Here is a 15,366-nt window from a genome sequence, read left to right as displayed (position 1 = left end):
ACGGCAATGCACCGAGACGGTGTGGTGCATCATCTTGATTGTACGACTATTTTTTGTACTTTGGTCTTACTTTGGACTTCTCGGCTATTTTTTTGTAGCTGGGTCTATATCATTTGTTGGGTCTATATGAATTAGGATACAGTTATTGATAAATCAAATTGTTACTGTTGTTCTTAGTATCATTTAGGGGTGCTTAGGGACATTTTGGGGTACTTTCAGCCTCCCTAAAATAGGCCTAACGAGGTCCCTGTTAGAGACGCACATCAGTTCATACTTAAACACAGGACAGGTTTAGTAAAGGATTATGGCTGAATAGATCTTCTCTTCCCCTGACCTGTGATTTAGGAGTCACTTAATGTCACCTTATGTTTCCCTCTTGTCTCCTCTTACCGTAACATGCTGTTCCTGGAAAATTCCACTACAATCCTCAGTGGCAGAATAACCGTCCTACTTTGGAGTCCAGTGGACAGAGGATCCTCGAAACTCTGAAGAAAGGAACGGCCGTAGCTGCAAACCCAGGAGAGAGTCCTCCAGCGGCCCCAGTTGTAGCTAATCGCTGCTTCCAGCAGTTGGCACATTCCTATGAGGAGGAGTATGGAGGCTTTAGAGACGCTCCCAAGTTCCCCACACCAGGTAGACTCAGCACGGGCCACAGTGGACATGTTGGAGGCTTCCAGCCCTGCTGGGCCTCATGGATGCTCTTCATCTGACACTCTATTTATCTTTCCCTCCATAGTGAATCTCATGTTCCTCATGTCTTACTGGTCTGTGAATCGCAACACCACAGAAGGGGTGGAGGCTCTTCAGATGGCCTTGCATACGCTCCGTATGATGGCGCTGGGCGGCATCCACGACCACGTGGCTCAGGTTCGTACACGTTTTGAATTGAAAAGCAATTTGACGACGTCATTTTGGGCTCTGGTAGCTAACCATGGGAATTTTCACAGTTTAATATATAGGGCTGGTTATTGCCACTGATTTCTTTATTTGAATTTGATTTCTATTCACATGGTCCCGATTCATTTTCCGATTCAATGTCAATGTGTGATATTTCGGTTGCAAAACTAATTTAGCTTGCATATGAAAGAGATTCTACAACTGTAAATAGTTCCCTCTAACGTTCAGGACTGGCCCCAAGGCAGTTCCATTAATGCACTTTTTATTTAACACCACCACACTAAAGCAGTCAACACAATAAAGTGCAGCTCTACACACTGAGTATGGAGTGACATTTTATTCTGATATCTTGGAGGTTAGAGGTCAAGCGATCCCTTTTAAAATGTCTGTGCCAGTTTTTTTGAGCGTTACATAACCCCCTTCCCCACAAGCTACATAGTTTGTACGAAGGGGTTCCTTAGGTCGTCTCAGTTTTATATGAATCAGACAGAGAGCAATTCTGGAATTTTATAAATTGATGTTGGATCATATTGGAAGTCGGAAAATGGATTTTTTTTTGTTTGAACCCAGGCCTAGTAATTATACTTTATTGATTAATTAATTTATTAATAATGGCAATTGTCATTATGTGAAGCGCTAATGAAAAAAAAACTACAGATATTTGCTGACTTGTGTTGTTTAGGATCAGATGCACACACACACACATGTACGGTGTCTCTTTGTACGAGCAGATCTATGTTTTAATGTTTTTTTTATGTCTTTCATTTTAGGTTATTTACTGTATGCTTTGCAAGTTGTATGACAGGAAAGAAGTAAATGTTGCCAGTGATTATTTTAACAGGATGGTAGTATCAAAAAAGTACATACTGTATCTGTCTTTACGTCTCTCCCTCTGCAGGGTTTTCATCGGTACTCTACAGATTCCTCCTGGCACGTTCCGCACTTTGAAAAGATGCTGTATGACCAGGCTCAGCTGGCTGTAGCCTACATAACTGCCTCCCAGGTGTGTGTGTGTGCGTGTGTGCGCGCGCGTCTGTCTGTCTGTCTGTCTGTCACTCAGTGAGACAGTGATTGTCTCTGTTGTGTGTCTGTGTGTACATCTGACAAGCTGGGTGTGGGTGTGGGTGTGGGTGTGTGTTTGTGTGCGTCGCCCAGGTGTGTGTGTGTGTGTGTGTGTGTGTGGGGGGGGTGTCTGTGTGTCTGTGTGTGAGACAGTGATTGTCTCTGTTCTGTGTCTGTGTGAACATCTGGCAGGGTAACTATCCCTCCATCATACGGTCTCTCTCTTCTCCCAGTCATTTATCGCCAAATTAATTACCCAGTCAACGAAAATCATCATTCATGTGAATTGACAAATGTTATTCATGAGAATGTTTTCTTGGGCGGAACTTGTTTTGGTGGAACATGCGTACGTTCAAAAGTTTAAGTGGTGCAACAGAAAAATTAGGTTAGACAGATAGTCTAGCTAGCTGTCTGGATTTACCCTGCAGAGATCTGAGGACCAGGTAACCATAGTCCTCAGATTGGACAGATAGTCTAGCTAGCTGTCTGGATTTACCCTTCAGAGACCTGAGGACCAGGTAACCATAGTCCTCAGATTGGACAGATAGTCTAGCTAGCTGTCTGGATTTACCCTTCAGAGATCTGAGGACCAGGTAACCGTAGTCCTCATGAATCCACCCGAGTTTAGAACGTCAACACAAAGAAAGCAGAAGGTGAGGGATATCCGGTTGAAAATGAGTGACATCCTGCAATTAATACCCTGTGTATAAATCACATGACGATATGTGTCAGGTTATGTTTAGGTTGAATGATGACTGATATGTCTTTCTGCCATTCCAGGTATCAGGTGAGCAGTTCTTTGCAGATGTGGCTAAGGACATACTGCGCTACGTCTCCAGAGACCTGAGTGATAAGGTGAATCAGCTACTTGCCAAAGCAGAATGTATAAATCCAGGATAACCGATAAAGCGCGGCGTGACTAATGAGTCTAATCTGTGCATCCTGGCCATGCCGGGTTGAGGAGGTGGGACTAGGTAGAGCCAGGATCAAGTAATTTGGATTGATGCATGTTTATGGCTTTCTTTACCATACAGCGAGTTCAATCACAGATATACTGTTGCTGAAATGGAGAATATGTGTTGTGCATACTTTACACAGTGTGAGCAACAGTTTCTTATGGAAGCATGATGAAGTGAAACACATTTGTAGCACAGGGGCGGCTGTGTTCGATCCCCGCCCCTGCAGTCATTGTCGAAGTGTCCTTGGGCAAGACACTGAACCCCCAGTTGCCCCCGGTGCTGCGCATCGGAGTGTGAATGTGTGTGAATGTTTATCTGATGAGCAGGTGGCACCTTGTACGGCAGCCCTGGCCACAGTGTATGAATGTGTGTGAATGGTGAATTTTTCCTGTAGATGGAAAAGCGCTTTGAGCAGTTGTTAAGACTGGAAAAGTGCTATATAAATACAGCACAGACTTCCTTTAAACAGGTAGAAAGCTCAGACTGAAACCTGGCTCCTGGTGGGAGGCCATCTGGTCAGGTTATTGTTAACGTAGTGTTTTGGAAGGCATGTTGGCAAAGGCAAGTCATTCAAATTAGAGAAATATAAACTGCGGCTTGTATCTTCTGCTGACAAAGACCGAACATTAACTGTAAATTCCACCAAATTGCACCACACGTCAGTGTGTCGGCACTCCCTCGAGGGCAAGGGGTGGGACCCCACTGACAACCCCCCCCCACCTGCTCTCCTCTGAGGGTCAACCCTTTCCCCTTTGGATTAATGAGCAACGAACAGGGACACAATTAAAACCCCACTCCTTGTGATCATTATATTCCCCAAGATTTATGATGTAATTATACGCTAATGAATTTTTGTTGCAGAGGTAATTTGCTATATGTTTCTTCTGTGCTACAGTGGATGGGATGTTGAGGTAGACTCCTCCAGGTCTCCAGGGGCAGAGTGGTAGAGTGGTAGGTCTCAGTGGTAGAACAATTGCCTGCCAATCGTAAGGTTGGTGTTTCGATCCCTGGCCCTGCCATGTCAAAGTGTCCTTGGGCAAGACCCTGAACCCTGAGTTGTATGAACGTGTGTGAATGGTGAATGGTTCTTGTACTATGTAAAAGCGCTTTGAATAGTGTTAAGACTTGAAAGGAAAGTTCATTTACATATGGATAGTAAATATGTGCCTGTCTGCGACTACCAGCAACTACCGCTGACCTGACGGAGTACCATGTGGGGCACAGAGCTCTGTAGCTGGTATGTCGTGACTAGTCGGAGGTCTCCTAGTTTTCGTATGATAACAGGGAGAAATAACACATAAATACATATGAAATGATACATAAATATATATTTTAAAATTGGACTGAAATAGACAATGACATTGTTGACTTCAATTATTTCTGAGACAACTAACTGTACAGCAACAATTGTTACAGGCCTTGCTTTGTAAGTCCAAAAGCCAATCTTATGTTTATTTTGGATGTAGTACAATAAACAGCAGGTAATCTCCATCTCCATAATTAATATAACCTGATTACACTGCATTTTCTTTGTATTTTGCACGACAAATTACTTTGGCGATTAATCAATTATCACAATAGTGGGCAGTTATTTTTCTGTCGATAAACAAATCAGCTAGTCAACTAATTATTAAAACTCTAGACCTGTGGGTGTTGTTTTAAGTTGTATCAAGCTTATTGTGTCACGGCATAACCAACGATAGGAGCTTGATTACTCGCTATGGTACGGATTTATACCAGTGCTTGCTTCTCCTCGTACATTCCTACTGTCAAACTCTCCAATTCCGCCTGTTTCCACCGTTACATCTCTCCGTCTAAAACCTTGCTTCCGCTGTTTCTCTTTCGCTTCGACCTCTGTGACGCCAATAGGCAACCTAAGGCAGGGATGCTGGGGGGGGTCAGAGGTGAAAAGGACGCAAAACATTTAACCAAAGAGGGCATTAAAAGCCTGCTTTTTTTAGACTGATGTCAATTCACTCTTTGAAGTTTACACATTTACAGTCATGTTCTCAAATAACAAATATGCATCATATACTGTATAAACAGTGTTACTGCACTGAATGGTTACTGTGATATCTGCTCTATTTAGTCCTATATCTATCTCAGATTACCTTGCCATTAAATAGCAGCTGTCCCTCTCCTTCCCCCTTCTCCATTGCGGTCTATTCTCTGAATCAGTCCGGAGGCTTCTACAGTGCAGAGGATGCAGACTCCGTCCCAGCATCAGGGGGGACAGAAAAGCGAGAGGGCTCTTTCTGTGTCTGGACAGCCTCAGAAGTTCGGGAGCTGTTGCCAGATGTGGTTGAGGGCGCCACGGGAGCTGCAACACAGGCAGACATCTTCATGCACCACTACGGGGTCAAGGATCTCGGCAATGTAACTCCAGAACAAGTAATTTCAATTCAGTTCAATTTAAGTAACTCTATTTGTCCCCGAGGCGCAATTAAAGGCACAAAGTTTAGCACATAAAAGGATAATTCACCGACAAGATACACATACAAGATACACATACATACAATAAATATATAAATAACATAGTAATGCATTGCAAACTCTGTGCATTCCAAAGTGCTAATCCGTAATAAAGTAATAGAGTAGTTTTCACATGATGGATGGATGGATGGATGGATGGATGGATGAACAGACTAAAGTTACATTCAAAATATTCTGTGAAGCTAGACTCAGATATAATCTGTATATGATCATCAATCAGAATGTCTTCTTGGAAAACAATCATTTACATGCAAAATGCTTTATCACTTGTTAAAACATGTTCCGATAACATTTCAAGGTGCAAAGCTGGTCCATTAACTTGCAGTCAGTATGAGTTCATTTCTGTGAACACCCTCTCATCCACCTGTACTGTTTGCTGCCAGGACCCCCACGGGGAGCTGCAGGGCCAGAATGTGCTGATCGTGCGGTATTCGGTGGAGTTAACGGCTGCTCGCTTTGGCGTCAGTGTGGAGAAAGCCAATGAGGTCTTGGCTTCTGCCAGGACCAAGATGGCAGAAGTGAGAAATAGTCGGCCACGCCCACATCTGGACACCAAGATGTTGGCCTCCTGGAACGGTAACGTCTAGATTACTTTTCATACACGTTTACACTACAATTAAATGTTTTTTTTTTTTGTTTTTTTTTACACATATAGTTTAAGGTCAGCCTCAGTGTAATGCAATACATTTAACAGACTCACCAAGAAAAGAAGAATTAACTCGTGCATGGTTATGGTAATCTATATATTCAGTAGGATAAATATGCTAAATAAATTCAACACCTGCAGCCTAATCAGCTGTGTCGTTTTTCCAACAAGGTCAGATAAAAGCCGTTTTTCTTTTCCATATGAGCCAGTACAGTTGAAGAGGTTGCTTAGTTTTTCACAATGCAGTACTTGATGCTGTAAGGTTTTTGCAAGGATTCCCTGATTCACTTGAAAGTAACATTATATAAAACCTTTATTTATTAGGGGAAGGGGCATCGATTGTTGCTAAGTCGATAAACCAGGTGACAGGTGATCCATGCTCTGTTAAGAAGTTAAGAAGGATTTATCCTTAGTGATCTGTCATTAAATAATAATAGTAATATATTAGTTTCCATCTTTTGGTACAGTGCCCTCAATAGCCTGCTATTGCTGCTTATCCTTTTATATGACAGATATTCAGAGACTTTTTTTATCCCGGACTTGGAACAACCAGACCGCAATAAATGAATTCTTTGATACTGGTCCAAGTCCGGTGTTTGAACCTTACTACCGTGTGCTTACCACAGGCAAATATAAAAGTAGGCTAACAAGACATCCTTTTGACAGTCTATTTATACACACATTTATTATTTTAGCAGTGTAAAAATGTGTAGATTATTTCTGAGGCACAGGTTGTCACTTTCCATTAGTGTGATGCCAATTTGGACACTTCTCAACCTTGTTTGTCCACCGCATTGTCTCAGATGTGATTAATTAGAAGAGCACAAAGCGTGCACACACACACACACACACACACACACACACACACACACACACACACACACACACACACAGCCACAAATGTTGCTACCCCGTGAGGTAATGAGGCTCTGCGATCCCGAAGAACTTTCCAATTAGACACAAGAATCTTCCTTCCTCTCTAATGAAGAAACCCCTCCATTAATCACCTGTCCTCTGCTGCAGTACTTTGAAGACCTGGCTGTGCAGTCACCAGGCTTTGATACTCTACATAAAAGAGGAGTGGAGGGAAAGAGGGAGCAAGGAATGGATACAGAGAGAAGGAGTGAAAGAGAACAAGGAAACTTCAAAGGGCGGGGGAAGTAACTAAGCCAGGACTGCGGTGGGGCTACACATTGGGACCTCAGCGTAGAGAGGACATGAGGTTTTCAGAAGAGTAATTTTACAACTAATCATCATCATCATCGTCATCATCCTCATCGTCATCATCATCACTTCTTCCTCTTCAGGTCTGATGCTGTCGGCCTACGCTAGTGTCGGAGCCGTGCTGGGGGACAAGGTCTTGGTGGAGAGGGCAGTACAGGCCGGCAACTTCCTAAAGGAGCACCTGTGGGATGCTGAACGACAGACCATCATCAGATCCTGTTACCGTGGAGACGACATGGAGGTGCAACAGATGTAAGAGGGTGATTAGTTTGTATATGACTAGAATGTGCTTGCACTGTATGTAAAGAAGATATAAATAGTTAGACTAAAACCTGTGGTTAGAATAGTCACCTGTGTACAGCATCTCGTATTGTGAAATTATTGCAGTTGCCTTGTGGGTCCACTTGACCATAATTAGAACCAGTGTAAGGACTAAAACCATCCTGCACACTGTCAATCACACGTACTCCCTTTATTTCCACCGTTTCGGTCCTCAGATGAAGGTCTGGACTTCATCAGTGAGACTTTATAGCTGTCTATAAGACTTTCTGGAGTGCAACAAGTTTATGATAAGGACAACAACTAGGTTTGGGTATCATTTGCGTTTTTTTAACAGTGCTAAGCCAATCCTTTTAAAACCCTGCTAGTGCCCAATCGGTATCTGAAGTACCTTAAACAAGAGCACCAAACAACAGTCAACAACAGGTCACAAACACGTCGACAACAAACGCTTTTTTTACTGCTAAGGCCAAATTAGGGCTGGGCGATATAGCGAAATATCACGATATTCTTGACCAAATACCTCTATGTTGATATTGCGACCATATTGTATGGTTGACTATTTTTGTAAATAACATTTTGTTAAAGCACCATGAGATTTTTGATACATTTTCTCCAGAAATGATTTAATGACGTAGTGGGTAAAAGTACATATAAGAACCGCTTGAACAGTCTGGTAAGTTGGTTGAGCCATCACCGCAGCAGCGTTCGCATGTCGTCTACTTCCACAATACGCGTGCAGATGAAAAGTATGTTAAACGTGCTCTAGGCAAAAAGGAGTTGGTTAGGTCACGGACGTGCATTGTGGAAGTAGCCTATGTGCTAACGCTGCTGCGGTGATGGTTCAACCAACTCCTTCTTGTTGGTTATTGGCTGGAACGCTGTATGTGTATGCTTCATGGTGCAGGTGGGCACAGTTTGCTTTTGCTGCCGTTTGTAGACCCTGGACTGTCTACAGAGACCGCCTTTTTCTGAAGTGTGTTCAGGGGACAGGCAGCTATCAGATAGCGAGGAGATGTTTTTTACAGTGTGTTCTGGGGATAGGCAGCTAACACATAGTGAAGAGATGTTTTTTTTACAGTGTGTTCTGGGGACAGACAGCTAGCAGATAGTGAGGAGATATTTTTTACAGTGTGTTCTAGGGACAGGCAGCTAACACATAGTGAAGAGATGTTTTTTACAGTGTGTTCTGGGGACAGACAGCTAGCAGATAGTGAGGAGATGTTTTTTACAGTGTGTTCTAGGGACAGGCAGCTAGCAGATAGTGAGGAGATGTTTTTTACAGTGTGTTCTAGGGACAGGCAGTTAGCAGATAGTGAGGAGATGTTTTTTACAGTGTGTTCTGGGGACAGCAGCTAGCAGATAGTGAGGAGATGTTTTTTACAGTGTATTCTAGGGACAGGCAGCTAGCAGATAGTGAGGAGATGTTTTTTACAGTGTGTTCTAGGGACAGGCAGTTAGCAGATTGTGAGGAGATGTTTTTTACAGTGTGTTCTGGGGACAGCAGCTAGCAGATAGTGAGGAGATGTTTTTTACAGTGTGTTCTGGGGACAGGCAGCTAGCAGATAGTGAGGAGATGTTTTTTACAGTGTGTTCTAGGGACAGGCAGTTAGCAGATAGTGTGTTCTGGGCATATTGAGGAGATGTTTGCTGTATGTGACAAAAAATGTGTGACATCACTTAGAGCACCTTTTAATGCACTTTTCGTTTTCACTACCCTATTAACAACTCAAGTCCTTCTCTCTTTGTTTTTGATGCCTGAAACAATGGTATGCCCCTCTTAAAGCAGTGAGACAGTAATGCTTTCATTTACACATAACTCCCTTAAGAAGCATATTCAATAATGTGGGAAATTCATTAAGTGAGCGTTTTACTTGTACGAGTAACATGCGGGTTTACTGTAATAGGATGACTAACCGTTTAGACACAAACAGTTAACAAGACTATTTTCTGAAATCATGTTATGGCAGGAAATCAGAACATGTACACATGATCTGCAGTAACCTGGTTACAAGAAAATTGCGTTTACATGCAGATGTCAGTAATTGCGTTTCTTCTCTAGCCTCTATCATAATGTATATTTGAAACAAGACTAGCCATATTGAAAATGGATTATAGATGCCTGTTGAATGAACATTTGAGTTGACATATATGGCACTTTCTTTTTTTAGTATATTTATTTACATATACAGTATTTATTTATGTTCAATATGTGAGTATGTTTGCCACACCTACTGTGGAAACCATTTCTTTCAGTCATTTGATTAGACTGAGCGTCGGGACGTAAAAAAACAGTGCCTTGCTGATTGGACCCTACCACTCCGGGTGTCCTCGTTCTGTTTGGCCAGCCCTGTGCCCTACTTACTGAGAATGACTGAGTGTGAAATGTCGCCAAATCAGCAGAAAAACGCTTAAGGAAATGTAAACCATTTTACACACTTGTGCATAAACACTCTGGCCTTGTTCCACTGCTTCTGTCTCATTCATAATTGTCCAATCCAGGATGGTGTCAGCTTTGAGAATGCTTACTGAGGCCATTTTCTCAAGCATGGTTTAGTTTCCAGACGAAGGGAAACCTCTCTGTAATGCCAGGCACATATGGGCCGTGACCTAATTCACCAGGAGGAATGGTAGGTGCTGAGACTAACTGGGTTAACAGGCTGTGCAGGTGTTGCCATAGATTTTCTATGGCTTCTGCCTGGCACTGGATGATTGAGTTTTACTACTGTCTTTAGGGATTAGAGGCAGATTGAGATAGTGGAGAGGTCCAAGTGGGACACTGGTAACGTCGACTCACTCGTACCTGACTTGTTTACATGTTTGGGCATTTGCAGGCTGTTCTGCATTGACCAGTGATCATATTTGTCGGAGAGTCTTTTTTTTCTGTAGATTCTTTGGGTAATGAAGTAGGAGTGCCTGCTTTTGTGTCAAAATAATCTACAGTTAAAATAATATAAAATATTGCTAGACCTGCCTTTACCTTACAGTGTCTAATACTACTATCCCCAGTGGTCAGTAAACCTGAGCCCAAGCTGTATTCCGATGGTGCAGTAAGCATGCTCTTACATTTACACTTTTACCCACCATAATAATCCATAACACTGGCCTTGGAGTGTATCCAATGTTATGGTACTCTAAGAGATGTTGTGAGTGGTTTGAGAGAAGAGATGCAGCAATAGAAAACAGAAGACAAATTATTAGGTGTCACGGACTGAGGAAGATGACCAAAACAGGAATGTGAGTTGAAATCCGAAGGTCTTTTAGATTGACAACGGAAAACCAACACCAGCTCCGTTTCCTGAATAATGAGTCAGACAGGGACATCTCTCTTACTGTTTCTCTGTCCCGTCTTTCTCTCTGTTGCGCCCTCTCCCATTATTTGTGTCATCAATGTGTCATTATGTGTTATTTCATATGCAGTGGCACAGTGTAATAGTTCAACAGTACATTATGTAGCACGAGCAAAGCAAATTAAATAATTCTAACATAAAGGTCACTGCTGTTGTAAAACTGATTGGAGTCAAAGCGTTTATGTGACTCACATCGCCCCGATAGCTTTCTCCCTCTGAGCATTTATTCAGCGTCGTGAATGAGATAATCATTATGAAGCTGTTCTTATAAAGCTGTCTCTGAGTGCTGCAGTATGATACGGGAGACTGACAAGGCGATTTATCTTTTTCTCTCAGGGAAATGACTCATTTAACCCGCATTATTGAAGGTGTGAATGAAAAGGCTGTTGAGTATTTCTAAAAAAGGCTTTTACATTTTTGTGTTTGTGTGTCAGTGAGACTTGTCACAGGTCGTCATCCCCGTGGCTGGCGTCACCTCAGCCAGATGACATGTTGCAGTGTGAGAGAAGGGGGTTTTCTCCTAGGAAAAAAAGAGTCGTGAGTAGTTTTGGTAAGCTTTAGACTGCGACTGCAGTAGTGTGGGAAATGAGGCAGCACAGATACAAATCATTGATTTTATCAAGGTTACTTTACAAGGTGTACCCAGTGTAGAAACCGTTTGCTCTGAATCCTGAAATCTGACTTAAATAAAGTGTCCTTTTACTCTGATTTGTGGTTTTAAGGGTTTATGCTGGTAAGTAGGCTCTCCGCAGAGCACGCCGTGGACTACGTACGTTAATTAGTAAGGGTCAAATTTGAATGCTGAGATCTCCTCAAAAGAAGTCTGAAAAGACAAACATCAACCGTCATCATGCATAGAAATTCGTAGAAAAAACAAAGGTGGACAATTAAACATCCATCACAGCACACAGACTGATTTCCAGGTTCACCTTTGACCTACTGTACTTACCATAGTTTGCCTCTGCGACTAAAACATACTACAAAATTAAGACCCAAGTTGTAATAAACCAGAATCTTTCTTTAAAATAACTTCCTTTAGTCCTTTTTGGCATTATACCTAGTTCCCTTGATTTTCCTCCTCTGTCGACCTGATAGTTTGTGGTTTTGAGTGAACTGTCTCAACAACAATTAGATGGATTGCAATACAATTTTGATACAGACATTTATTTTCCCTACAGGATGAGGTTTGAGAAGCTTAGTGATCCCCCAGTCCAGTTTCATCTGCTGCATGAGAGAAAGTCCCACTTACTTCCAAAAGAAAGGCTTAGGGAAGTGGCTACTTTTTATCAGATGTGCATCCTTGAAACTTTTTTTTCCCCAGCCCTTTTTTGTAAAACACTTCTAATGATGTATTAGCCTGACTTTGAAAAGATTTTGGCCATGGGGGGCAGCAATGAGCCCATAATGGTTTGGCCCACTTGAATGTGGAAAGAAGATACTACAAACAAAAGCTTATTTTAACAAGCACTACAAAAATGTCATGTATGCCTGATCTGAAGGGATTTCAAACAGAATGCATGGGTTTTACAAGAGGAATGACTTCAAGGATAAAGACTGAATGGTTGAATCAGCAAATGCAGTTCAAGTTCAATTTCCCACCTCTGATGAAGAGATCCTCATAGCTGCTTGCCTAGTCTTCTCTATTGATCTATCTATAGAGATTCTGATCCCCTGACTTTTTATCGTGCACCATCTTCAGGTTAAGTTTCAGTCCTAGAGCCAATAGCATCGCTGTAGACACTTCCGTTAATCATGACATCCAAATCCAAGTGCATTCTTCCCCTTTGTTTTTACATTCCACTAGCCATGTCCTGTCCAGTGCAGGAAGACCTGCTGTCTCCTTTCAACTTATGAGTCAACCTCTGTCTGTACGTCTGGGAAAGATGGGCCATGATATGAACCCCCCCCCACCTCTCAAAGTCCTCATGCGCTTCATCTCCTCCAAAGCCTCCTGCTGTTTTCAGCCTCTTAACCACCAGCCAGCACCTTCGCCCCAGCACACCACTATCTGGCTTCCTGTCACCGTCTGTCCGCCCGCACTCACCCAAATGGGGTGCCATTGTGGGAATTTGAAGGGGGGAGGTCAGACCGTGTGGGAGCCCAGTAGGGGCTTGTTGTTAGGGTGTAGTTTGCTTAAACGGTAAAAACAGTGCTTGAACCGATACTTATAAAAGGATATAAAAAAAGTATATATGTTTTTCTTAAAGGAGCACAAAACAACAGTTACTACAATAACAACAGATTATGTTATTTTCTGGGGGCATTTTAGGCCTTTTCATATAGGACAGCTGAAGACATGAAAAGGGGAATGGCATGCAGCAAAGGGCCGCAGGTCGAAGCCGCGGCTGCTGTGTCAAGGCGTAAACCTCTATATCAGTGCCTGCTCTACCAGGTGAGCTACTCAGGGGCCCAATTGATGTAATTTAAGAACAGCTTGTTTATTTCCATTAAAGCCATAGGGTCAAAATGAAATTATGGGTTTAAAATGCTATAACTTATAAGGTTATAAAAATAACTTATTTCAACCAGTAAATTGCTTGTGGGATGGGAAAAGGGTATTTTACAATAACTTTGAATGCACCACAAGGTTGGCGAGGCCACTTTCAAGTGAGCATACTGTAACGAGCACAGAGAAAACCGATGATTCATTTCAAGTAGAGAAAACTGCTGCAGAGAAGGATTATGCTTAACTCGCCAAGTGTATCTTAACATATCGCCGTACTGTCACCGAGAACTTCAGGCTTTTTTATTATCTTTCAAGACAATTCTTCTGGGTTTTCTATTGTGTCTTGATAGAAACCACGGCTTGGTCTTCTTCATCTTCAGGCATTGTAAACAAGCATTTGGTAAATAAAAGATATAAAGGCGGAGAAAAACAAGAAGCTGAACTAGTTCACCAACACAACCCATCTCAACACTCTATGATCCGTCAATACATTTTTAATGAAAACTGTCCTCATTCCCGCTTTCTTCTCAATCTGACTTTCATTTCTCTTCTCCCGCTGTGTTCTCCAGAACTCCTCCTATCTCTGGTTTCCTGGATGACTACGCCTTCATCATTTGCGGCCTCCTGGACTTGTATGAGGCCAATCAGCAGGCGGAGTGGCTGCAGTGGGCAGAGGAGCTGCAGCTCAGGCAGGACCAGCTGTTCTGGGATGAACAGGGCGGCGGCGGCTACTTCTGCAGCGATCCCAGTGACAGCACCATACTGTTGCAGCTCAAAGTGGGTGAGGGATGCTTACATTGATGTTATGCATTTGAATACAAATAGCACTAGATAGCACTCAGCTTGCGGTGCTCAACGTGCCAAAGAAACACATTTGAATAACTCAACAGCCATGTCTCTTTTCAGAAATCACGACCCGGTTAGTCAAGATAATCCACAGACCTTAGTGTGAGCACTGTCATGTAATAACTATTTTCTTTCTACACCCACCAACTGCATCACTTTGCAGAAGGAAGCGTACTAATTGTGCGTTCCATTTGGAAGTCGGATTTTCTGAATTTTTAGAAAGTCGGACAACCTCACAGTACCCTGAACAAAGCCGAGCTTAAAATTCAACGTGGTTGCTCCGTGCATTAACAGTAGTAAAAACTTCTTTTTGTCTCCACTCGTACACACAGTACTGTCCAACTTCTATCCGGCGTACATGTTGCGTCTGTGTTTGTAAGCAGAAAATACAGCGTAATGTTTAATGCAATGCATCAACTCTGGTGTGACATCATTCCTAGCCCGGACTTTGGAGAAATGCAGCTTAATGGAGGGAGGCGGACCTGTTGAGTTAGACTGGCAAGTTGATATCCCAAACCTGATGAGGGACCCATAGCCACATAAATAAAAATGTTAACTGATGATGGTGTTAAAAGAAATGTGAAGGCATCACAACCATGTCTAAAACCAACAAATGTCAACCTCATGGTGATGCAACAGAAAAAAGTCAAGCAATCACCAACGTTGGGGGAATTCATTCTCTGGATACCATAAATATATGTACAAACGTTCATGACAGTCCATCCAATAGTTGTTGGGGATTTTGCAGTCGGAACCTAAGTGGTGGATTGACAGCTGTAGAAAATAAATACGATATTGATGCTACTGCTGCTGTCTTTACCGTAATAGGTTGAGAGATTCAGGGAAGGATTGATGGGCAGGTGAAGGATTAACACTCCTACTGGAGCACAGCGCTGTGGCTCGGAAAGGTCCAAGCATGGACAGCTGAGACGGATGAATAAATACAGGATTTGAGGTGTGCAGACAGTTTATGTTAATATGAACAACAATGCAATTTATTTTACCAAAAAACGCATCCATCGGTTTCTTTCCTGCCTGCATCTTTCCCCTTATTGATTGCTCCAGAGCTTAACAAGATGGAGGCTTCTGCTGTAATAGGGCTGCCAGTTTCACTTCATTGCTACACTTAAACCACAGGAGAGAGAGGAGGTAAGGAAAGATGGG

At 42.5% G+C, this 15,366-nt stretch overlaps 1 protein-coding gene across 3 annotated transcripts in view; it reads left to right on the top strand.

The window, feature by feature from the left end:
- spata20 (spermatogenesis associated 20) overlaps window positions 1-15,366 on the top strand; it is a 46,578-nt gene that overhangs the window by 6,194 nt on the left and 25,018 nt on the right. For 2 of the 3 annotated variants that reach the window (XM_034861336.1, XM_034861337.1), the window contains exons 6-13: window positions 432-633; window positions 737-867; window positions 1,796-1,900; window positions 2,740-2,814; window positions 5,097-5,309; window positions 5,795-5,987; window positions 7,365-7,533; window positions 13,926-14,137. In XM_034861336.1, coding sequence (XP_034717227.1) covers window positions 432-633; window positions 737-867; window positions 1,796-1,900; window positions 2,740-2,814; window positions 5,097-5,309; window positions 5,795-5,987; window positions 7,365-7,533; window positions 13,926-14,137 — 1,300 coding nt within the window. The remainder of the gene's footprint in view (window positions 1-431; window positions 634-736; window positions 868-1,795; window positions 1,901-2,739; window positions 2,815-5,096; window positions 5,310-5,794; window positions 5,988-7,364; window positions 7,534-13,925; window positions 14,138-15,366) is intronic. The other variant, XR_004655143.1, reaches the window with a different exon arrangement.

This window comes from Etheostoma cragini, chromosome 21, assembly GCF_013103735.1.
Source record: "Etheostoma cragini isolate CJK2018 chromosome 21, CSU_Ecrag_1.0, whole genome shotgun sequence".
Classification (NCBI taxonomy): domain Eukaryota; kingdom Metazoa; phylum Chordata; class Actinopteri; order Perciformes; family Percidae; genus Etheostoma; species Etheostoma cragini.
This window is presented reverse-complemented; position numbering and strand designations above follow the sequence as displayed.